This window comes from Rana temporaria, chromosome 6 (genome assembly GCF_905171775.1).
Source record: "Rana temporaria chromosome 6, aRanTem1.1, whole genome shotgun sequence".
Classification (NCBI taxonomy): Eukaryota; Metazoa; Chordata; class Amphibia; order Anura; family Ranidae; genus Rana; species Rana temporaria.
The window spans coordinates 107257324-107284041 of NC_053494.1; the positions used below are offsets into that span (position 1 = coordinate 107257324).

Here is a 26718-nt window from a genome sequence, read left to right on the forward strand (position 1 = left end):
GGAAATTCCGACCGTCAAAAACGTGGCGACGCACAACACGACGAGCCAAGATCAATGAAGTTCAATAGGCAGTTGGCCTCTTATGCTTGATTCTGAGCATGCATGTTTTTTTGCACGTCGGAATTGCATACAGATGAGCGGATTTTACGATAGGAACTTTTTCAGACGGAAAAATAGAGAACCTGCTCTCAATGAAAAAAGTTGGAGTGTAGCCTCATATAAAAATAAATAAAAATCAATAAAAACGTACCATCATCCAAATTAATTGTATAAAAGAGAAAGGATGGGGGCAAAAGAATTTTTGCTGAAGCTAGACTTGATAACATGCCTACCCAGATTTTGGTGGACTATTTCGGTACTGATGAAAAATGATAAAAAACAGTTACATAAAAAGGATTTATTACAAATAAAAATTATACAGAACAATCATATTGATCAAAGATTGGACGATTTCTCTACTAGTTTCGCGGGTTTACCGCTTCCTCAGGAGAGCCAATCTATAAGATACATAATACAGTAAAATCACGCATGTGACATCCCTACCTTAATTACTTTATACCCACTGTGCACGCATGGCTCCTTATTTAATCACCCCTTAATATTTGATGGTTCCATTCACCTGGTCACTTTTTCACCAATTATTTCTTTTTGATGCTTTCAGCTATGCCCATTATCGCAGTTTCCTGTTGTTTCCTACTAGTTACTAAGTGTCTATGTCATATATTGCCACATTAATAGTAATCATGTGGTGGGATTACACCCCCACTACACTCTATCATTGTATTAACAATGTTTTTATTTTTTATTTAATTCCCTTGTATGCCTTGTCAATAGCATCCCCTGGGTATACAGTGCGGTCGGCTACCGCCCGCCCCCCCATAGCGGCGGACTTGCGCTTCCCCTGTTGGGGATGTTCCTTCCATTCATCCCCGCTAACTCCTCCCTACCTCGGGGCACCCCGCCCCGAGGCTGGCTCGAGCGCACAGGTGGAGTGCTGTGATCAGCACACCTGCTGTGTGCGGGGAAGCCGACCCAGTGACGTCAGACGCCGCTGAATTGGCGGCGTTTTGAACGTCTCTTGGTTGGGGAACTCATTTAATGGGCTGCTGCCCATGAATGAGCAGCGTGGATCTTGGTCCTGGTGACTAATAGCTGCGTGAGTACCGACGCAGGTTGCTGTGCCCCAGGGATATCCACAGGTGCCTATCTGAGCCCATGCATTACCATGCTTCCCTTGTCACCAATAGGGTTATCACTCTGGTTGACACCTCACTTGATAACTACTAGCGAGAATTTACTCAGCACCTCCTATGACCCCTCAGGCACTTGCAATAGCCAGCGTCCTTCATTCCATCTTGTCCACAGTTTTGCACCTCACCAGGACTCCTTCTCTTGTAATGCATCCAAAGATGCTATTATGCTGGTAAGTGTTACTGTTAATTATTCCCATGGTCGGAATTCCTTCCCCTTTTTCCCCCCGCACCCCTACCCTCCCTTCCCATTCCGTTTCCCCCCCCCCCTTCCCCCCCTCCTCCTTCCCCCTCCATCAACCCGACCATGTTTGAGATATACATATGTGTGTATATGTATGTATATATATGTGTATATGTTATATATATATATATATACACACCTTATATCCTACACAATTCCAACTAGATATATGTTCTTTATTTATAGAGATCCACGTGCTATCCCCCCAGGTCCGCCACGGGGGTAACAATTGGGCAATTTGCCTCCGCAACTGTTTTATTACCCACCGGGTAAGCTATCCCTACTGTTTTTCATGCAATTTTTTACTGCTGCTGAACTGTAATTTATGATTTTACTGTATTATGTATCTTATAGATTGGCTCTCCTGAGGAAGCGGTAAACCCGCGAAACTAGTAGAGAAATCGTCCAATCTTTGATCAATATGATTGTTCTGTATAATTTTTATTTGTAATAAATCCTTTTTATGTAACTGTTTTTTATCATTTTTCATCAGTACCGAAATAGTCCACCAAAATCTGGGTAGGCATGTTATCAAGTCTAGCTTCAGCAACTATTCTTTTGCCCCCATCCTTTCTCTTTTATACAACCTGCTCTCAATCTTTTGTTGGCGGAAATTCTGACAGCAAAATTCCGATGGAGCATACACACGGTCGGAATTTCCAACCAAAAGCTCACACCGGACTTTTCTTGTCGGAATTTCCAATCGAGTGTACGCGGCATTATACTTGTGTTTTTTTTTTTCAACCTAACTATGTAACCCCACAGAGATGCTGTGGAATGATCTCAAGAGAAAAGTTCACAACACAGATTCTACAAATGTATCTATACTGAAGCAGTTTTCTGAGACGGAACGCTCAGATTTCTCCTGGATGTTGTGCAGGTCTGATCCAGAACTACCAAAAAGCGCTTGCTTTAATTTGGTGCCAAAAGAAGATTTGACCAGCTGCCAACTCCAAGGGTTCAGGACAGGTTATCACTTTTCCTCCAGCACTGTTGTTAAATGGGTGCCATTCAATAAAGACATGTGAAATTAGAATTGTTTTGGGTGTTATCAGCTTAAGCACATTGTGTTGGTCTACTGTGGGAGTAAACTCTCATCTCTGACTTTTACCTATAGGTAAGCCTATAATTAGGCTTACCTATAGGTAGTGTAAATATCCCCTAAATGTGCACCGTTTAGGAGATATTTACTGTACATGCAGCCAATGACTGGGGCATGTTTTCTGAAAAATGGTCACCCAGGACCATTCCTTCAGAGCCCTGTGTAGTAAACTGCGGCTCCCGTGAGCATGCGTGAGAGTAATGTCATTGTGGCTCCACGAACCTGGAAAGGAAGACGGGTGAAGAGGCACCTGCAGTGGTGACAGCTTGGTGCTGGAAGGGCTTCCTTATAAGGCAAGTTTAACATAACGTGCTAGTGCATACTAGCACATTATGCCTTTACCTTGCAGGGTACAATTTTTTTTTATAGTTCAGCGGTTTACTACCACTTTAAATTGACTGTAAAGAAATTTTTATTGATTTTGTTTAAAACAAACATGTCTATACTTACCTGCTCTGTGCAATAGAAGCACACAGAAGGGCCATGTCCTACTCACAGGACAGCACTGAAAGTCTCTGCCTATGTGGAGGGGGTGTGTGCGCCTTTCCTCCAATCAGCTGTCTCCCAGTGTAATCCAATGCTACACTGCTACTGCTGAATCAGGAAGTAAAAATTCAAACACCATGTGCACTGAAGATAATATATATAAAAAAATGTATGTAGGGAGACTTGTTTCATCTCTGTGTATCATCTGAGGCTGTTCACTTCACTGGGTATTTGTGAGGGTTTACATTCACTTAAAAAAAAAAAAGGTAAAAAAAAAAAAAGAAACCTTGAGGCTTTAGAAGCGCTTTAAACTGGCCATACATGGATCAGAATTCAGCCGTTTCAGCGTGGGCCAGCTGAGATTCGATCCACCTATGGGCAGGCGGATTGTACCAAAGTCGATCCATTGATTTACTTGGGTTCAACCAGCCTGTCAGAATTATTACAAGAGAATACTGCCAGTGGCTATAGCCGCTAGCAGTAATTGTGTTCTACCAGCCAGGAATGCTCCCTGGTTGTTGGGACAGAAGATCCTGAAAATCTTGCAAAGTCCATAGAACTGTTTTTTTTTTCCCCAGATAAATGTACATCTGCCTAGGCCAGTCCAAAGCCATGCTAATCGCTGGAATGCCCTCTGTCTTGATCTCAGTACTCAGTGGGAAAAAAAGCAGTTTAATAAGGAGAATAGCATAGTAAAGGGTGTACTGATCCCACAGAGCTACTAGAGCATCCACTACTTCCACTAGAGGATCCAGATTTTATGATCCTCTCTTTGGTAAGATGGTCTAGGGCTGTAGAGACCGCTAAATCATCTGAAGCTCTTGAATGTTGATCAGGAGACAAGACTCTAGCTTGACTGGCTGACATTTATGAGGATTCTCCAAAAAATTTCAAAGAAGGATCTACACAATGTCAGAGCTGGATTCCTGGGCCTCCAAGCCAGGGACAACCTGGCCTTCAGTGAATCGCTCCTTCAGGGGGACCAGATTTACTTTTCCCACAAAGACAAAACACTGCAATGTCGAAGTCTTCAGAGAAAATAAGCAAATGGGTCTCGAAGGAGGCTACCATCAGTCCCAGGACAAAAAACGGAGAGTCGGACGACTCTCGGACAAAAACTTCCAGACCACGAGTTTGTTCTATTAACAGTTCTTAAATGAAAACATTCAGAGCTTTGGGATTAAAATGGGGAGGATGCTGCCATTAGGTTAGGATTAACAGGTTTGAATAAAACCTCTGAAACCATAACCACAGGAGCTGGGGCAAAGACACTTTGATCCAGAAGATCTGAATGGGCTTCATGCATGTTTGCAAATCTGTGCAGTGACACAGGAACAATGAAGGTGCGAAACAAAAAGGAGTTTGTAGCAGATTTTCAGACTAAGTTCCAAATCTTGTATGTGGACTAGCAACCAGGCTTGGAGGGTCTCAAAGGAGTCGAGGGAGTGGAGAAACGAAAAGACCGCTTCTTAACAGTCAGAGAAGGGAGAGACTTTGCAGCTTGCTCCTTAGGCTTCTTCTGCTGAGGAAGATGGGTGCCCTTGCTATTAGTAGCATCCTCAAAGACAGTATCAAGAGTCAGTCGAAGTTGAAGGATTTTGACCATTTGGAACCTTTTGACTCGAATACCTTCTTGGACACTGCCAGATCCACAGTTGGAATAGACCACTTTTGCACAAAATTCTCCCCAAGTGTAAAGGAAAAACTGGAAAGGGGGTGCAAAGTGACAATCTTTTGACTCTAGGAAAAGGGCAGGAAGCAGATGCACTTTGTAGACTGCGATCAGAGCCAGCACACAACTGGGTGCATGCATGACTGTAATGAAAACAATTTGAGAAAGGGTAAAGGATCCAGTGACATCCGATGGACTAAAGAGGACTTTGATAACAGGATACACTTTAGGAGCAGAGGGTTGCAGACAGGGGAACCAATAGGCACAGTGCAAGCAGCCCCAGAGCCCTTTAGATTGCGAGCTTGGGGCACCCAAGACAGGACACTTCCACATAGTCATAGTAGGTAGGCAGCAGACACAGATCAAAGTTCCATGTGGTTCATTGCAAACAGGAGCAGCACTAGGGAGATGCTTCCTCAAAGCTGTATGGTGGGAGAGGGAGAATGTGCACAGCAGCATTCTACCCAGCAGATAATGTGTCTGCATTCAGTCCCAACGTGTTAACCCCTTCTGCAGTATAATTGGCAGAACAGGGAATGACGGTGTCCAGTGACCTATGTAAATAGGGTAGATCCCAGTGCTCAGCCTGACCAGTCTACTCACTGAGTCTTCAGAGACAGGGCAATTGCCGAGTCAACACCAGCAGGTCTGGACATGGAAAGCACTCTGCAGCTTACTCTTACTGTAACAAATTCTGGAATTCCCTCATGAAAAACTCATGTCCAAAAGTAGATTCAAAGCCATCCCAGCAACTCCTGGATGCAGTACTCCAAAATTCAGGAGGACAACCAAGACAGAAAGGTGACGAGCTCTAGCATCGATGTAGAAAAGAGCCTTGATTGATGGGTTGAAGGATTTATAGCAAAAAAAGTAAGTTAACCTTTCAACACAGCAGAGCTTGAAAAAAAAAAAAAAAAACACATCCATCCTCCTAGGAGACTTGCATGCTTCTACATGCCAAGCTTGAGAGTTTATAAAGGAATCAATATGCAAACTTGCTGTATACATATCTGGATAACAGAAGGAATTTTGGAACCCAACAATAATATTCAGAGTGGAAGATGATCACGAAGTGAGAATGGATTTCTTCAGTTTGCTGATGAATAATGACGTGTTTATAAGCACCCCATGAAATTAGGGCCAAGGGTCGGTTTTAAAAAGGATCAGAACGTGTTATTGATATATAGAATTTTGTAACAATTAGGGAGATGCATGGAATATCTTATTTAATGCAATATACTGTACTGGTACATTTTCTAAAGGGAACATATTACATGGTTCGGAGGTTTACTCGTTTCAATACTGACAACATGAAAATACTTTTTAGTACTTGCATGCAAGTCTTACTAAAATCAATATAAGCTTTTAGTGGATGATATCATGTTCAACCACTCACCAGTTCAAAGTGAACCTGTGCTTTGCCCATGTAAAGCAAACATGCTCACACTAATGCAGTCTCCACTAGTTTAAAGTACCTTCCTTTTCATCCACATCTGTCTGTTTGGCCATAAAGAGGTATAGAGGGAGAATTAGACGTACGTAAGGCTAGATATGCGACAATGCTAGGTGCCCGAGTAGCTGACTGCCATGCACCAACATTTTGACAGGTGAGGATATTGATTTGCATACTCCCCTATTGCTTGAAGTACCGAGCAATTATTTTGCTTCTAGAAATGGAAGGGAAGGTATGTATGTATGTACTTGCTTGAGGGCTACTACTAATATGAACATGTTGTTTTGCCTTGCATCGGCAATCCACAGGTTTGATATAAGACTTCCAGCCATCCCACAGATCATGGCAATGACATACATTAACCTAACAAATATGGGGTGCCGTTCAAGGCTCAAGCCGGGTTCTCTTTTTTGGTACACTGCTGGGAGTCCTGGCAAGGGTAGAGCTCAAATCAGCTTCAATGATACAACAAAAAAAAGGTCCCATGCGCTGCACATCACTGCAGGACCCTCCAGCTGGTGCCCGGGCTGAGGCTGTCACTTAACATATACACAGGGTCTAGTAGTGATTTGAGGCACATAGGACCTTTTTTGTCAAATGATACATATACACCTGTATTTATACACGCGTTTAATTAAACAAGATGTTGATGCCCAAAACACAGTCAATAATAGTTTTGTTTTTTAAGACCGTAAAAAGGTCTTCCTTATCCAATACACAAAAATTTAAAAAGCATTCAATAAAATTGCTGAGAAAAGTCAGCAACATGCAATGATCTTACTGTTATCTTTATGTGATGTGCAGTGCAGAGAGCCATCAGGTGATGTTGAAATATGTTCAATAGCTGCACCTAAACGTGGCAGAAATTCCTTCTTCTGTTCCAGGTTGAAAGACCATTGTACCAGCACAGATTCAACACCGCCACTAAACAACACAGTACCTAAAACATAGAAAATAGAAATGCTACAAAAATGCATTTGTGTGCCTACTGTTATTTTGTTAAAGAAGAACTGCAGAAAGAGTGTTAAATTAAATCAGATGTGTGCAATCAGCACCACCTATAAATATATACTTTTTTATTCTTATTGTAAACCCTACACTAAGCGATCAAACAAATGACTATATATCAAACTCTGTGTTCAGCAGCCTGCTGAACACCCATTAGTGATTTCACCACACTAAGCAATAATCAATATATAAAACATATCGTGTAGCGCTGCTGAATATTCAATACTGTGAACAACTTGTAACGAGTCACAAAAGACAATAATGAGTAAACGTATAGATGTATAACGTTGTCCTTTATAAAAAAAAAAAAATTCAACCGCTGTGCTCAAATCTTCTTAAACAAATTAATTAGGACCACCACCACCAGGTAAATTGAATGCTCAACCTCACCCCTGTTAATAACAGACTTATTTTACAACTCCTGCCAGTCCTCCTTGAAGAGAATGTAAAACTTCCTTCCTCAGATCTAGTACTCCCGTCTGGGCCAATACTGCTCACACGGACCACATGTAACACAAAGGCAACTCTATAGTGCTCTCCGTTTGAATCATTTATTAAGATGACCCATATAAAATGCACTTACAAGAAATCAGATTCAAATGTATAAATCACCAAACGATCTTTAGACTGCTCACCGCACCATTCGGTTTTCGGCAGCTGTGCGACGTCCCAGACTGAACTCCTCCATCCGTCACACAGCTGCTGCTAAAAACCAAATGGTGTGGTGAGCAGTCTGACGATCATTTGGTGATTTATACGTGCTGTTTTTAATCTGATTTCTTGCAAGTGCATTTTATATGGGGCATCTTAAAAAAATATTCAAACAGAGAGCACTATAGAGTAGCCTTTGTGTTACATGTGAAAACTGAGCCAAATACGCACAGGACCTTTTCCAGTGCACACCGCGGCACACCCCAGAGGTGTGTGAACCGACTCCATTGAGAGTTGGTCAGTGTCTCCTGTCATGCAAATAGGATATACGGGGAAAACCCGCATCCAATTTACATAAGTGTGAACCCAGCCTAAATGATCGATTCTTTCACACCTTTCACATAAATTCACTTTCTAACCATTCCAAGAGACTCTGTCGTCCTTTTCCTGGAGCCTCCAGCAATGAGATGCTGGATCACAGACTGGTTCTACAAAGCCAAATCCATATAGATACTAAAATGGAGAACCACTAATTTAGTGTTTGAGAAGATAACCCAGAATGCTGTTGCCACAATGATCTTTGAAAGATTTCTGACAATATGAACCAACTTAAGAAACACCTTCCTATAAAAACAGTATACCTGGCTAGGCCATTATGGTAGCATTATTCTGACCGCCGCAGCTTTAAAGTTCTTGCTACCTGTATCAAAACTATGGCAAGCAATTAAGTTTTGCCTACTTTGGCCAATAAAATCTTTTGCAGGGAAATAAACTAAAAACAATAAGCTAAATACACATGCAAAAGGGACAAATGTGTTTTCAATACAGACCATGCACAGAAAAGGCAAGATCAGCAACAGCATCGTGGTGCCAGTGAAGGGTGGAGTATGTGTATTCTTGATTGTGATTGAAATTTCTCCTATACAAAAACAGAAAGCAGTATATTTTGCAATCAGAAACAAACATTGTTTTGGATAACATTTATATGTTTTAATGCCCAGGATTATGGATTCTTAAAGGGTCACTAAAGGAAAAAAATTTTTTTGCTGAAATGACTGTTTACAGGGCATAGAGACATAATAGTTAACTGATTCCTTTTAAAAATGATTAAAAATTGATAAAAAAACAATCATATAATGTGCCTGCAGTGTAGTTTCGTTTTTGCTGTTGTTTGCTGGTTCTCTGATGTACAGAGAGCCACTAGAGGGCAGTCAGCCAATAGAGATCAGTGATACTTTGTCTAAAACTCCTCAGCACCAATCCAGTTTCGTTTTACACACAATAATCACATTAGTGACCACCGTGAGAAATCTCCCAGCACTGTGGTTATCAGGAAACAGGCAACCAGGAAGTGTCCAAAACAGAGAGGATTTACAGCAACATGAAAGCAAAAACGAACAATGAGGACATGAAACCAGGACTGCAGCAAGGTAAAGGAAGCCATTTAGCTAAAAAAAAAAATTCCTTTAGTGACCCTTTAACTTCAAAAAGTTGACTTGCATCCCCTCAACCTATCAAAGCAACACTGCGGAATACAGGTTTCACCGCTTAAGAAAACAGATAACCGACTGACCAGCAACAACACTAATATGAATGTAAACCCCAAACAACTTTTTCTTGTTTTTTTTTAGATAGTTTTTGCTAGTATTGAACCGATCTAACAAAACAATTGATTCTGACAAAATCTACAGTAAGACGAGTGATTGTCTCATCATGGTGCTATTGCAGGCTCACCAGGTGAAAACAATTACCTTAAAAAAAAATAATAAGCTACTGCAGCCACCTTATCTTAACCCCTTTCATGCCGACGTAACGCAAATATGCATCTTTTGGCTTCAAGGGGTTGTACAAGGGTGATGTCCGCAGCTGCACGCATCACCCTGGTACCATTTACAGCAGTTGTAAGAACAACAGCCGAGCGACTGCTTAGCCATATATATTTATTAGTATGTGATCGGTCCTCTTTATAGAAAGATGTGGGGTTTATAAGACCTCACATCTCTCCTCCAGGCTGGAAAGCATCAGATCAAAAAAAAAAAAAGAAAGAATGATCTGATGCTTTCCAGCTGAGTAAACGGCTCTGTTTACTTCAGGCGGCCCGGACGTGACATCATAACGTCACGCCCGGGCCTCTGAGAGTCAGAGATTGCTGGGGACCATCTGTCCCTCAGAAATCACTAAAGCCTTCCTGCGCTGTTGGGTTCCTTCTCCGGATCCCCGATTGCACGGGAGAGCGCGGAGAAGTATCGGAGGGCAACGGGAGATATACACGTCCCCTCCCATCTCTGGTAAGAACAATCAAGCACCTGAACAGCCGCTATAATTGTTCTTGTGGTGTAGGGAATCACCGGCAGAAAACAACGATATTTGGATGATGCCTGTAGCTTCAGGCATCATTCAACTATCACCACTGAAAGCCAAGGACGTTATATGATGGCCTGCAGTATGTAAGTGGTTAAGTACCGTAGTTTGTCGCCATTCCACTAATGTGAGCAATTTTAAAGCATGACATGTTGTTAGGTATCTAATCAGCGCAAAATACTCTCTTAAATGATACAAAAAAATAAATAAATTGGGCTACCTTTAGAGTTTTTTTTTTATTATTATTCATGAAAGTGTATTTCTTCTAAGAAAATTGCATTTGAAAGACCGCTGCGCAAATTTAGTGTGACATAAAATAATTCAACGATCGACATTTTGTTCTCTGCTAAAATTTATATATATATATATATATATATATATATATATATATATATATATATATAAAATATGTGTTTGGGGGTTAAGTCATTTTCTAGCAAAAAGTACAGATTTTAACTTGTAAACAAGTGTCAGAAAAAGGGCTAGGCATGTAGGGGTTGACAACATGTCAGTTGTCCAATATTACATTTTTGTTCTTTGATAGGGTTATGCTTTAAGGCTAATTGGGATCACTGCATTGCAAGCAGAACAAGCTAATCCTAAGGGGTGAAAAAAATAAAAAGCAGGAACAACCACCTGCACATTAAAATGGTTAAACGTCAGCTTTCTGTCCGACAAAGCTTTATTAGAGAAAGTCATCCTTTCCTGAATATCAGTCTATTCATTTATTTGTTTAACCGCTTCAATACCCTTCCTGCTCAGGCTAGTTTTCAGCTTTTATGTGATGTCCTCCCAAAATAACAGTGCTCCTGCCCGGCCGTTATTTTTACAATAGGCTGAGTGGGAAGAGGTTGATGGGAACCTGTCAGAATATAAATATGTGAGCTGTCAAAGAGGACTTGATTTGAATATACATGTTCAGGGCTGCAAAAAACTAGCAGAAACTGTTATACATATGCTGGCCCCAAGTTTGACATTCAAAGGTTGGAAAGTATATCACGTTTTGTATCATATGGAGTTTTTTTTCCTAAACCCTCAGTCTTCTCTAAAGCAGAAAGATGTAAATCCATGTCAGAAACAAATGAAAACTACGTAACACTGTATATTTAGGGCGATAAGCACTCACCAGAGTCTAATCTTGCCATCTTTGTGTCCTGTGGCTATGCAGTCTTCATTAGGATGGCATTTCACAACAGTGAATATGTTGTTGCCACCCTTTTTGCTTCCTGAACTTAAACTGAATCTGAATAAAAATAGAAACATTTGCCATTATGCAATTTACCATTTATCATTTATAAATAGAAATATCACTATGCAGTACCAGCATTGTAGTTTTTGTTCAATTACTGTCTTTTATTTAAGCTTCCAACAAGAGAAGAAGATTTAATAAAAAAGGTATAACTGAATTGGTGCTGAATTAGTCATTTTGCTGACCTTTCCTCTTCTCGGGCTTACCCAGTGACGTAGCAGAGGTACGTCAGAGGGGGCGGGGTCACGTGACGGGTGGCTCTGCCTCCTCTATATAAGAAATGTCACAGCTTCAGCCGCTCATTCGCTGGGCTGTGCCCAGCGGTGAGAGGAGGTCCGGGATGCTGCTGCGCCGGATGGATGGATCTTCACATCGCCGGAGATCACCCGACGCTGGATCTTCTCATCGCGGGAGATCACCCGCACCCGTCGCTGGATCAGGACAACGCAGGAAGCCGGGAACGAGTGGATTTTTCAGCGCTGGAGTTTTTTTTTTTTTTTTAATAAAGGACTTTATTCTTTTGTGTCAGTGTGTTTTTTTTACAATACTTTTTACTTCCTTCGTGAAATGGTACAGTGTACCCCATTACCATTTCACACAGGGGGGGGGGGGGGGGTCAGGATCTGGGGGTCCCCTTTGTTAAAGGGGTCTTCCAGATTCTGATAAACCTCCCGCCCGCAGACCCCCACAACCACCGGGCAAGGGTTGTGGGGATGAGACCCTTGTCCCCATCAACATGGGGACATCCTCCCCATGTTGAGGGCATGTGGCCTGGTGCGGTTCAGGAGAGAGGGGGGGCCGCACTCTGTCCCCCCCTCTTTTCTGCGGCCGGCCAGGTCAACGTGCTCGGATAATGGGTCCGGTTATGGATATTTAGGGGGAACCGCGCGTCATTTTTGTTTTAAATTGACGGCGGGGTTCCCCTGAATATCCATACTAGACCTGAAGGGTCTGGTTATGGATATTTACCGGGAACCGCACGTCATTTTTGTTTTAAATTGACGGCGGGGTTCCCCTGAATATCCATGCTCAGTAAAATTAACGTCCGTTAACATAACGGACATTTACGGAGACATTTACTAACGTCCATGTGCCATAGACTTCAATGTTAAAATATAACGGACGTTAATATATCCGTTACTTGCAACGGACAAAAAATTGACAAAAAATAGTGCAAGACCCGTCACATATTCCGGTATAACCAACGTCCGTATGTTATAAACGGACTATTACGGATCTTTACGGAACATAAAAAAATCCCATAGACTTTAATGATATTTTATAAAGGACGTATAACTTCCGTTTTTTAACATTATCTGACGGATTTTAAAACAGATTATTAAAACGGATTTTGTAGTGTGAAAAGGGCCTAAGCCGATTTGTCTATTTTGCAAAGAATCCTCTAATCTATGGAAACACTTGATTCTCGTCAGATTTGAGGTATGTTTGCAAAAACGCAACAGCAACAATATTTGACACTATAATAAAATGTACACGAAAACTGGTCTAGGGAATGTTTGGTGGTATGAAACATTAGATAAAACATAGGATAGAACAAGGAGGTGGAAAAGTCAAGGTAAGGTAAGAACGTAAAAAAGGTAAAATAAATCAACCTAGCACATTAAAACACAGTCGTGCTTTATGCTTCAGGACTCAATTTTATTGAAAAAAATAAAATAAAAGCTAGTACAGGTCACATGACCTGTCAAATATACAGTATCACACAAAAGTGAGATCACATTTTTGTAAATATTTTATTACATAGTTTCATGTGACAACACTGAAGAAATTACACTTTGCTACAATGTAAAGTAGGGAGTGTACAGCTTGTATCCTCAACCAGAAAGGTGGAGGAGCGCAAGGTCTCCAACATCCACAAGCTCTGTGATGTCGTCATGAAGGAGTGGAAGAGGACTCCAGTGGCAACCTGTGAAGCTCTGGTGAACTCCATGCCCATGCATGGTTAAGGCAGTGCTGGAAAATAATGGTGGCCACACAAAATATTGACACTTTGGGCCCAATTTGGACATTTTCACTTAGGGGTGTACTCACTTTTGTTGGCAGCGGTTTAGCCAATAATGACTGTGTATTGAGTTATTTTGAGAGGTCAGCAAATATACAGTGTTATACAAGCTGTACACTCACTACTTTACATAGCAAAGTGTAATTTCTTTAGTGTTGTCACATAAAGAGATTTAATAAGATATTTATAAAAAGGGGTGTACTCACTTCTGTGAAATACTGTAGATTTTTTATTTTTCCAAATAAAAAAGGACAAACTACTTGTTTTCACCCTTTGTTGTATATCAGTGCTGCTGATCGCCTGTAGCCTAATGCACCCACTTCCTGTCCACAGGTACATACCGCAGTCACACGAGTCTCTTAGTCAACTTAACCCAATCGCAATAGTGTCATGAACCAAGCTATTTGAATAAGTGGTGAAAGATCGCCAATGATAAAGAACACGTCCAATTAAATGTGAATACTACTAGCTATACCATGATCTGGATAAATGAGAACGTCCCCAGACAACAAACCATGTATGAGCACAAGGAGTCTGTCTAAATTGGCCCTAGAAAGTGTGAGTTGGGTACCTTAGATCGTAAACTCCTTAAGTGCAGGGACTGATGTGAATGTATAAAATATATGTAAAGTGCTGCATGAATTGATGGCGCTATATAAGTATCTGAAATAAATAAACAAAATAAATCCCTACCTGAAACATTTTTTGTTGTTGAAATAGACCAAGAGGCTTAATCCTTTCACAGTGGCAACATATTCACCCTTCATAGAAAAAAGTAATACAATTTATAGGTATATAGCATTTTAGTAACTTGTATGGTATGCTATGGTACATAGGTTAGCACAGCAATTGTTATTGTATAAACTTCTTCATGCTGAATATACATATGGTAGTTGTCAAACAACTACTGCAACTTAACCAGGTTTCTAGTGTAAAGATGGTTAAACTTAAAGAAACTTTACTTTACCACATTTTGTTTATAAAAAATTTTAGTGGAAAAATAGGATTTTTTGTACTCACCGTAAAATCCTTTTCCGAGTCCATGGACGGACACAACTCCTTAAATCTTGACAAGTGGGTTATGTTCCCCGTTTACAGGAGAGGACTAGGCAGAAACATGTTAGATAATTAAATACACGTTACATTAACAGAGTTGAACAGCCCCGCCCAGGGGGCAGTCCCTCCAGACATAACCCTCCTCACTGCAGCATGCAGCCTCTGTTCGTAACAAGCAGTACAAACCTAAAAAAGGAGGGGTGGGTGCTGTGTGGACTCGGAGAAAAGGATTTTCTCTTATCGTCCATGGACGGACACAGCTCCTTAAATCTTGACAATTGGGACGTCCCCAAGCAGTGTCAAAAGCGAGGGGTGGGAAATATATCAGTAAAAACTATTTTAACTTCACCCCAAAACAAGCAGAGCTCCTCAACGGAGGAGGTGCAACTTTAAACAGCCGCCTGCAAAAACTAGCGGCTGAAAAAAGCATCAGAAGATGCACTCACAGCAACCATGTAAATTCTGCGTGAACAGACGACGCCGCCTCGCACACCTGTGAGACCGACGCATGATGTTGAAAAAAATAAATAAAAATAAAAAAAGGAAGCACCAATTGCCTTGGTCGAAAGTGCCGTGACCGGAAAGGGGGGCCCGCCCCTTAAGAGCATAGGCCTGTATGACAGCCTGCCTGATCCACCGAGAAATGGTGGTTGACGAGACCGCCAGGCCCTTTTGTGAACCAGACAGCGACACAAAAGAGTCAGAACTCCGAAAAATGTAGCCGTAGAAGGCTGGTACGCCCGCAAAGCGCTTACCATGCCTAAAGTATGAAAGGCAACCTCCGTAGGATGTGCCGGCCGAGGATGTCCTTATTCAAGCGAAAGGCCGAAACCACCTTCGGAAGAAGGGAAGGTCGCGGGCGCACCACCACCTAATCCTTATGGAGGATCAAGCATGGTGGCTTGCAAGACAAGACCGCCAACTCAGAAATCCCTCTAACAGACCAAGGAGCCAAGAGAAAATCTCTCTGATGTTTCCAAAAGGAAGGTTCCTGAATAACCGAGGGCACCAGAGACAAAACTCATGGGGGAAGAGATGGGGCAAGAGGGGAAAGTATATGACAAACCCCCTGCACACAAAAAAGGACCCACCAGGGAACAGGCCACAAAAAAGCCACTGAAAGAACACAGCCAAGGCAGAAATCTGCCCCCAAACGGTGCTTTAAGCAATTTTTAGATCCACTCCAAGCTGTAAAAACAACAGGACCCTGGACACCGAACAGGACCCTGGACACCGAGCACGTCCGTGGACGTCACTCCATCCCTTCGCACCAAGAGATGTAGGCCTGCCAGGTGCGACGGTAGATCCTCCGGAAGAAGACTACCGTGCCCTCAGCATTGTTAAAATGACCGAGTCGGACAGACCCCGGTCACTTAAAGTCTGGCTTCCAATAGCCATGTTGAGCAAGTCAGTGACTGTACAACCGGAGGAAGTATGGGACCTCGAGACAGAGGGACCTCCCGCCCTGGCAAACCGCCAGGGTACCTCCACTATCAGGCACCCGATATCGGCGTACCAAGGACGTCGAGGTCAATCTGGAGCGGTTAGAATCATCGGGATCTCCTCAGCCTCCACTCTGTGGAGCAGCCGAGGAAGCACTTACAATGGAGGAACGGTAAAAAGTCGCCGATACAGACCCCACAGGGCCACCAGCGCGACTGACGCGTCTGTACCAGATCACTAGACCTGGCCACTAACTTCGACACCCTTGCGGTGGAGACGAGCGGCCAGGAGATCCATGCCCTGTGAGGCTAACGTCCTGCAAGGGAGCCGAAACACCCCAAGCACAAAGACCAGTCGCCCTGGTCCAGCATCTGGCGACTCCAGTAGTCTGCCTGACGGTATACCTGATGGTAGACCGAAGCCGTGGCTTTGTCCGGCTGAAACCAGATCGGACGACCTTGCAACCTCCTCGACCACGAGGAGAAGCATAGCCTGATCGCCTAAAATAGTAAAACAATGAACGGTAGACAGCACCTGGTATTCCCAGGCAGTCTCCCACCCAGGCACTAGCCAGGCCCGACCCTGGGTAGCTACCTAGACCAGACGAGAGCGGGCACATTCAGGGAGGTGTGGCTGTAGGTCCACACAAGTCCAGCAACTCAGGGCCGACTGGAGCCCCCACAACCCGTGAGGCTGGCATCCGTCGTAAACACCGACCACTGGAAGGAAGAAACAACTTCCCGGACAGAAAAGAGCCAGGGGATCTCCGTCACCAACTCAGAGAGACTCTGACTAGGTGGCGCACCGGAATCAGATGATTTCAGAGACAAGAGATTTTTACCACCTGGACAGTATTTCCCCTGGAAAACCTGAGTGTGGAACTGGGCATACAGTACCGCCTCGAAGGAGGCTACCCACAGGCCCCGGACCAGCAGGTGCCCGGAGAGAAGACAGATTGCGTGATGCCAATACCTTCACCCCCTGGGTCGCACACATGGAGGGCAGGCTTGCCGCCACTGAGCTACACCTTCTGGCCTAAACGTTTAACACCCACCCAAATCTTCGGAGGGTCTGAATGGGAATAACACATCCACTAGGTCTGAGACAGAAGCTGCTCTCAGAAGAAAGTCGTCCAAGTAGCCAATGAGGCGAAGCCTCGCTGTTCCAACAAAGTTAGGATAAGTGCGAGCTCCCAGCTGAAAACCCATGGTGCTGATGCCAGATCAAAGGGGAGGGTCACAGGCTGACAGAGACCCTCTCTCATCACGAAGCACAGAAAAAACACTGACATGTGCAAAACGGGACATGCATGTATGCGTCCCTGATGTCCAACAACGCCAAGACGTCACCCGATGGAGCGCAGCTACCACCCAACGAATGGATTCCATGCAAAACTACCCAACGTTCACAAAGGTATTCAGGGCTTGAGGCCCATAGAAAACCCCAAACCTCTCATCCTGCAGGAAAGGTAAAATTACCCCGCAGCTTAGCAAGTTCCACACTGCCCAAGGCAGACCAAAGGGCCGGGAGAGGAAGACACAAAGAAAGAACTTTGTTCTGTGGATAGGAGGAAACCCTATCTAGTACTCCGAAGAGACCACCTCGCAGACCCACTGGTCGGAGAGCAGGGAGGTGTCACCGAATTGTGAACCTGCAAGCCGCCCCTCCCACCTAGAGACAGGGAGGGAAGGCTACATACATTAGCAGGATTTGGGTGCCGGCGTGATAGGCTTACGCACCCAGGGACGGATTAGTCCCACAGCTGGGCCTTTGATGGCCTGGGAGGGTTGCCCCTAAATAATACACACACACACACACACACACACACACACACACACACACACACACACATAGTGTGTATGTATATTATGTAGGTGTATGCACACATGCCTTTGGAGGAAACCGGAGTACCCGGAGGAAACCCACGCAGACACAGGGAGCGACAATGCAAGCTCCAGGCAGATTGGCGCCAGTGTCCGGATTCGAACCAATGATTCTCTTGCTGCCAAGTAATGGAGTTAACCACTACACCACCGTGTGCATAAAACCATTCTGAAACAGAAGCCCTGGATAACAAGGGTGCAGCATTCAATGAAGCATCACAGACCTATATGAGGCCCTGGACCAGCTGGTCCGCTAGCCTAATAACTTCGGGAGAGAGTCGGTGCTCCTCCACTGTCTGGTGCAAAATGCTCACTCCGTGAGTGACTGAGACCCCAGAGGAGTGGCCACAATAAGCCGCAAGACAGACCCCAGCATGGTAAACATGGAACGGGTCAGTACTTGGGATCTTCTATCAGTCAGATCCATACAAGCGGGGGTTCCCGCAATAGGCAGAGTGGTCACCTATACATGAAACCCGGAGGATCCACCACCGGAGAAGAAGCCCACCTTTTGAAAGGGGCACTGAACCGCCCGGCGGTGAGGGACTACAAAAACCCTCAGCGGCTTTTCTCATTCCACCTCTTAGAAATGATCAAATAAGGGCACAGAAGGAAAAAACCTACACAGAGCGGTCTGATTTGTGCGATCCAAAAAAGACCGAGCCCTCGGCGGAAACCCAGCTGCACTATCCAGCTTAAGAGAGTCCCTTGCAGCAGTGAGAAGCGCACCCATAAATGCCTTATCCTGCTTCTTTTGTTTTTACCCAGATACCTGGTCCATGGCTCCATAACATTCCCCAGGGGATAACAGGGGAAGGGGGCACTCTTTAACCGCCCGTCCGCAGTCCACCCCCACCCTGGCACAAACGTGTCCAGGACTAACAATAAAACCTCTGTGGGAATCCTAGGTGCCAACACCTGCTGCCACCACCAGCATGTTGGGGGAAGGACCCAGATACTGACTCCAAATATAATATTTACATAGTATGTATGTATAATATGCACACCTGTCCTTACAAATAAACAGAAGCTCCTAGAGCCCTATTCAGGGCCTCTCACCCACTTGCTGCGCTGACATGGGGTAACCAGGGGACTCGCCTCAGGAGGAGACTGCCCAGCGCTGCCGTCCACTCTCAGCACACAGCGTGTGAGAGGAAAAGAACTGTGAGCTAACTGTGCGGCTTCTGCAGGGACCTGTGTGCGCCGTATACAGCACTAGGGGTCAGGACAACTCCAAGATGGCAGCCACAGGAAAATGGGCGAACGCAATGTAGGCTGCGCCATAGCGCGTCTAAGACAAAATGGCCACCAATTGGAGTTTTCAGTGTAATTGAAAACCCTCCCAAAAAATGGCGCCAGCCAAATGGTGGCAAAATGCTGCGTTTAAACAGGAAAAGCCTCCTAGGGTTTTTTAATAGTGAAAAAACCCTCACAGGAAAGCCCCATACAAAAAAGAAAAAACACAGGCCAGATAACAGTCCCCTCAGGAAGGCCCCCCCCCCCTGACAAAAGCAATGTTAGCAATGCAGCAAAGGAAAAGGAGCAGGGAAGGGGGGAGAAGAGGACCCCCGAACCCCAGGAATGACCAGCTGTACCGACCCACCGAAGCGGGAGGGACTGTACTTACCCGTCCAAGCAAGGACTCGCTGACGCATTCCTGACAGAACTACAACCGCAATGGAGGTAGCTGTCGGCCCGGTCCACTGTGAGTAAGACAACACCACAGCCCAGTCATATGTGGACCTCGGAGCAAAGCTCACCGGCCACCTCAGGAGTCATGGGTTATGGCGTGGCAGACCCAGCCTCTTCGCAAAGGTGTGTCCACGCTTGCTGGTCGGACTGAGTAGACTACAAGGATCTATATTATCCAGCCTGTCTCTCAGCCGACAGTTGAAAGAAGATTCTTCAAGAAAAAAGTAAAAAAAATTCTCCTCAGGGCGCTGGGCCCAAAGGGAGCCATACGTCCTTCTCCTTGCTAGGCAGAACGAAACTGAGGCTGCATGCTGGGCGGGGCTGTTCAACTCTGTTAATGCAACATGTATTTAATTATCTAACATGTTTTTGCCTAATCCTCTCTTGTAAACAGGGAACATAACCCACTTGTCAAGAATTAAGGAGCTGTGTCCGTCCATGGACGATAAGAGAAATGTATGTTTGTACTGAATATCCAGCAAAAGGTCAACTGGTCGGGATAGAAATATGGATGCTGTCATTTTAACGTGATCTTCAAAAGTTTATGCTTCCGCGCAGTTATCCTTTTACTTTACTCTCTACTCTCTAGCAAATCACTGATCCAGAACACGTACAGTATGTGAATGTGCAAATAATCAGTAAGTAATTAGATATTAGCAAAACCAGAATCAGTATGACAATCCTGGAGCAAAAATGTTCACATTTCAAGGATGAATGGGAAGAGTCTATTTTGGAAGCTAGTTTCGGTTTTAGATAGTAGGAGGCAAAGTGTTAGGGACAGCTTAAACGGTCACTAAAGGAAAATATTTTTTTTGCTGAAATGACTGTTTACAGGGTATAGAGACATACAAGTTAACTGATTCCTTTTAAAAATGATTACAAATAGATAAAAATCAATCATATAATGTGCCTGCAGGTTAGTTTCACTTTTAAACTGGTTTCATGTTCCTGTGAACTAGAGAGACGCACAGAACAAAAACAAACAAATCCAGGGCAGTGTTTTGTTTTTAAAATGAATCCGATTGGTTCTGTTAAGTTTTAGACACACAGTAATGACAGCTTAGACCACCGTGAAAAGCTCCCAGTACTGTGGTTATAAGGAAACAGACAACTAGGAAGTGTGGAGATCAGAGCAGAATTACAGCAACTTCAAAGCAAAAACAAACAATTAGGACATGAAACCAGTACTGCAGTAAGGTAAAGGAAGCTATTTAGCTAAAAAAAAAAAAAATTTCCTTTAGTGATCCTTTAAGGTTTTATTAAGGGTAATTCCGCGTACACACGATCATTTTTCGGGTTGTAAAAAATGAAGTATTTTTTTATGTCATTAAAAACGATCGTGTGTGGGCTCCAGAGCATTTTTCGGGTTCTGAAATACGGGCAAAAAAAAAATTCGAACATAGTCTATTTTTTAACAACGTTGTTGTTTTCTGGGTTGTAAAAAATGGTCGTGTGTGGGCTTTAACGACGTGAAAAATCTGCGCATGCTCAGAAACAAGTTATGAGACGGGAGCGCTTGTTCTGGTAAAACTACCGCTCGTAATGGAGTAAGCACATTCATCACGCTGTAACAGACAAAAAAGCGCAAATCGTCTTTTACCAACACGAAATCAGCTAAAGCAGCCCAAAGGGTGGCGTCATGCGAATGGAACTTCCCCTTTATAGTGCAGTCGTACGTCACTGCGCTTTGCTAGAGCATTTTTTTTCCCCACGATCGTGTGTAGGGAAGGCCGTTTTAATGATCAAGTTGAAAAAAACATTTTTTCTAGAGCCTGAAAAACGTTGTTTTTTACAACCCGAAAAATTATCGTGTGTACGCGGCATTAGTCCTCTTCCACACGAGGCGGACTCCGTCTCTACGGAGATCTGATAAAATTATAAATGAATCTTATGAAAATCAAGCACAGGATTTGACCAGGTTAGACTATACTGTTGCATCTCCAGAATAACAAAAGACGACATGATATCATTAATAATAGAAAACATAATCCATGCAAAAAAAAAAAAAAACACCAGAGACTGATATTGCAATAGATAAAATCAACAAAAGCAAGAATTTTTACAAGGTAATTCAACACTCACCTCTCTTCCAACTGCTGTACATTTTGGGGATTTACTAATATCCTCAAATATTACTGACATTTCTTTGGCTTCACATTCATGTTCTGCTGATTTTGGTAACTTTATAGAAACCAGCTGAAAAGCGTCTAAAGAGAAATAAAATTGTTTATTGAAACTGAAATGAAAATGTAATCAAGCAAAATAAAAAATAGATTACTTAGCTTATGCAAACAATGATTTTTTTTTTGGCAGCGTTATGCCCACTGCTTGACCACTCTTATGCCAGGAGAAGAAAGAGAGAACATCAAGTCGTCATTATCAACAGCATTTCATCAGCCATATCTCAGCACTCCGCACCCAATTGCAAAGTGCAAGGCATAGTACACGCTTTTAGAATATTTGTGCATTTCCGAGCTTTGGGGACAAGCCCCCGGCGGCTTACTCCCACAGTGATTTTACACAGTGGGTATCGAGGACCCGCCGATCGTTCGGTACTCTGAAAGAATGACAGTCCGCCTATGTGAACAAGACAAACTATCATTCTATGAGTACAGAGGACATGGATCCTGTGTTTCTGTGAAGCAGGAACACCGATCCACGTCTTCAAGTAGTAAAAGCATCTCCCCACAGTTAGTAAGCACTCAATAGGAACACAGTTAACCCTTTGATCGCCCCTGATAACCCCTTTTCTGACATTTTTTTATTAGCACAGTGACAGTGCATATTCTTAGCACTGATCGCTGTATTAGTGTCACTGGTCCCAAATAAAGTGTCAGTTACAGTGTGGAAGGCAGTGGGTCAGAGATTTGCATATTTTTGCACCCTGTTTGTTTAAAGAGGAAGTCAACCCTCTAAAGCCTTGCTTTAAAAGAAACCCCTACAAGAGTAAGGCATAATGAGCTAGTATGCATAGAATACTGGCTCATTATGAATTACTTAACCTGAGATCGAAGCCCCCCGAAGCGACTCTCGTTCCTCACCTCCGCCGCCATTGATATCCGAGTATCGCGGCTCCACGCGATGTAATTGGCCGGCACGATCGCCCTCACCAATGGCACGCTCAGTGTGCTTGCGCTGTTGTCTACGGCACGCATGCGCCGTAGACATCGGTGCAGACTTTTCTGCAAATATCTCCTAAACCGTGTAGGTTTAGGAGATATTTGTTGCACCTACAGGTAACCCTTAATCTAGGCTTACCTGTAGGTTAAAGTGGTCTGTATGGGTTTACAACCACTTTAAGCCTTTTAGGGAACTCCGGAACTTACTAAAAAGGTATGTGCAAGCACAGCATTTGGTTTACATTTTGTGGGTTGTAAGCAAGTTAATACTTTACTAGAAATCCATACGGAAAGAAATATGAACATTACCATTGCTCATTGGGGTACAGTTTTACTAAATTATACCATAAGATTCCGTCTTCAGTAATGTATCTAACCATGCAAGAATACTTGGCTAACTCTGCCATCCAAGGAGCTATACTACTAAAAATAACATTTTATAAAAAGAAACTTTGCCATTTTTAACCAAATTATAATAAATTGTATAGCCATAAAAATACATGTACAAGACGCAACAAACCTGAAGCTTCACTGTTATTTTTCAGTACAATTGTGTACACATGGTCTTCTTTGATTTTAGTATAAAACCCAAACAATTTGACATCTATTAAATAATTCTGAAATAGAAGGTAAAAAATAAATAACAACAACAACAATAATAAAAAGAAAAAAAAAAGAAAACACACACACACACACACACACACACACACACACACACACACACACACACACACACACACACACACACACACCAGTGACAAGAAAAAAACATGTAAAAAAAAAACAGAAATGTTAAATAAGTTTACCTTTATTAGTATACCATCCATGAAGTCCCATAATTTAATAGTACCATCCAAAGAACAGGAGTAAAGCTGAGAAATAAATAGAATACATTTTCATTAAAATGATACATCACAAGCATCCAAAGATAATGGTGCTTGTTACATTATGGTGTCTACAGAGCAACCATTTTATGCTTCTCAGGCTGTACCAGAAAAATAAAATTACCTGACTAAAGTGAATATAATCAAGTTGAATTCAGTATCCACCATAAATTCATAAGCAACTGGGGTTTGTAAAGGTTCGTGTTTTTTTTTCTTCTAAATAGGTTCCTTTAAGTTAGTGCATTGTTGGTTCACTTACCTCTTCCTTCGATTTCCCTTCTAAAAATGTTTTTCTTTGTCTGACTTTCTCACTAAGCTTGCCCCCATCATCCGAGCCATTCTGGCTGGGGGTTAGTCAGTCAGAACAGCTTACTGAGGAGGAACAGGAAGTGAGAAATTCAGACAAAGAAAAAAAAACATTTAGAAGGGAAATCGAAGGAAAAGGTAAGTGAACCAACAATGCACTAGCCTTAAGGAACCCATTTAGAAAATAAAAAACAAACCTTTACAACTCCTTTAAAATAACAATGCATGATCAGAATGTAATTGGAAACCAGATAACTGAAAAGGAAATTCACCCAAAACACTGAAAGAATGTACAAACCTCATTCAAGTTTTTGGTGGAACTTGAACATAAAATGCAGTGCATAACCAATTTGACACTAGATATTTTTGTTTTCTTCATTTTTGTAAAAATGTTAATTTTTGCCCATCAAATTACTTAACCCCCGAGAACATTATATATTTTCTAAAAGCAGAGGCCTTGTAGAATACAGAGACAGTAGTTGGATTTTTTTATGTCGCACAATATTTGCACAATATACAAAACCCAAATACCCAATTTTTTGGTAAACTGCAAAAGATTGCATTGTGTCGAGTAACTAGATACCAAACATGCCAAGTCTAAAAACTGCATGTGCCCAAGATATTGCAAAAAAAAAAAAAAGTTACCCAAACATCTCCATAGGGGACACTTTAAAAGCCATTATTACTCATCAGTTTGAAGTTAACCACGAGCTATGGCACTAGAATTACTGCTCTCAATCTGAGCTTGCGAAGATACCTCACATGTGTAGTGCAATCATGGTTTACATTCACATGCGCACCCTGGGCATGTTTGCATTTGCAGGTGTGTGGGGAGCAACTGTGGTTACGGTTATTTATTTTTGTTTTAAATTCTTTTTTTGTTGTTTTCCATAGAAAATATATTACATTACTTTGAGAACAGAAGTTCTTCAGACTCCTCTCGCTCGCAATCCTAAAACCGGTGGATGTGGTCCAGGGTTCCGGTAAGAGCAGGAGAGCCCAGGAACCATACAAGGGGGAGACAGCGCCGCACACACACTGTGGACTTACTGTAGTGATCAGCTTGTGGTTAACCCTGTACTTTTTGGACGTACCACATAAGTCCGAAGAGCTGAAGTAGTTAAAGTGGAACTAAACCCTCCAAGCATTTACCAACCTAGAAAGCTTCCATCCTAGCCTCTGTTTGATCTGCAGTTGCCATGGTGCTGTACGTGTCAATTATAACACCAGCAATTTGTTGGCCTGACGGAATTTATATTATTTATCACAGCCTTATTGGTTACCTGCAGGTGATTCTTTGGGTTCAGCTCAATTCCAGTCACCAGAGCAGTATGGCCGTGTAGTACATGAATGCATTCCTGTGTGGAAGTGCTAAAGACTTTGATGAAGTCCCCAGAGACACAGATGAGAAACCTGTAAGAAGAAAAAAGGAACACAGCACATTAACTGCTGTTGGTAAAAGTGCACAGAAATACCAAGAACTCCTCATGCCTGTTCATAAAGTCTTAAATTCTGGGCCTTTTGTGCTTTATTACAAGTGTCAATGTTTTACATTTTGTTTTATACAAATCAAAGGCTATCTCCTCTATCTGACAGTTTACTGCAAAAATAGCAGAAAAAAACTATACTTGCAATGATATTACACAAAGCGGTCCATTACCTTCGCTGTGCTGCCTACCCCCCTGTTCTTCCGAGTACCACCAGGCAAGCTGTGTACCAAGGGGCACCTGATCAGGCATGCTCTTAAGCTGGACTGTCTGCATGCAAGCCACGCCCCCACTCCCTCTTCACAGGAGTTTGACTAACAGCAGCAGGAACCTATGGCTCCAGCTCTCCTCAGTGCCTCCTGTGAGACCAGAAAGAAGAGCTGCAGAGGACCGAGGTTACGGTTTATGGACTGGGGCATGTGCATAGAACAAGTAGTGGAGTCTTTTTTTTTTACCTTAAAAGCAGAGTTTCACCAAAATGGAACTTCCGCTTTTCGGAACCCTCCCCCCCTCCGGTGTCACATTTGGCACCTTTCAGGGGGGAGGGGGTGTAGATACCTGTAAAATACAGGTATTTTTGCACCCACTTCCGGGGAGAGACTACTCGCGCATGCGCAGTAGGGAACCGGGCAGTCAAGCCGCAAGGCTTCACTTCCTGATTCCCTCACAGAGGATGGTGGCGGGGGCAGCCGAGCAATTGCTCATCTTCTACTGCCGACATCGCGGGCACCCAGGACAGGTAAGTGTCCATTTATTAAAAGTCAGCAGCTGCAGTATTTGTAGCTGCTGGCTTTTAATATTTTTTTTCCGCGGGACCCCTGCTTTAATGCAAAGAATGCATTAACATAAAAAAAAAAAACTTTTGGTTTTAGAAACACTTTAAAGTACATGTGCGTTGCATGAAGAGTGAAGCAATAGGTTTGCATTAATGCATGAAACCAGCAACTGTTCCGCTCTTGTGCCCATATCCCCCTCATGGAAAAGATCAAATTTACACTTCTGCCACGTTCCTATCCATTCAGCAACAAACTTGCCATAACTTGGTAACAAAGTGATATACACATTGTTTATTTGGAGACAAAACTTTCGTCTTCTCAGTATTGTCTTACAAAATGAAAACAAAAAGAAACAGCAAAATGCTGCTGTTACATTGTATTTTGTTAACCCCCTGTCGACATCTTCTGCTGGTCCTTCAGGGAATTCTAAAATGATGGAAGGCAGTGGCAGAGTTTCCAAACATGTGAACGCTGTGACTGGCTGTCCCATCCCACCAGTGAGTGCGCTCTCAGCGCACAGCAACCGCGCACCATGGATGCACATTGGTTACAAGACCCACCCCTCCACCGTCA

The 26718-nt window shown here is 43.0% G+C and overlaps 1 protein-coding gene across 1 annotated transcript in view; it reads right to left on the bottom strand.

Moving 5' to 3' along the window:
- The window catches only part of WDR75 (WD repeat domain 75), a 101138-nt gene that overhangs the window by 62159 nt on the left and 12261 nt on the right, over window positions 1-26718 (bottom strand). The window contains exons 2-9 of the mRNA XM_040357132.1: window positions 25166-25295; window positions 23499-23564; window positions 23213-23309; window positions 21656-21780; window positions 14193-14260; window positions 11354-11470; window positions 8697-8785; window positions 6989-7147 (exon numbers count right to left, since the gene is read on the bottom strand). Coding sequence (XP_040213066.1) covers window positions 6989-7147; window positions 8697-8785; window positions 11354-11470; window positions 14193-14260; window positions 21656-21780; window positions 23213-23309; window positions 23499-23564; window positions 25166-25295 — 851 coding nt within the window. The remainder of the gene's footprint in view (window positions 1-6988; window positions 7148-8696; window positions 8786-11353; window positions 11471-14192; window positions 14261-21655; window positions 21781-23212; window positions 23310-23498; window positions 23565-25165; window positions 25296-26718) is intronic.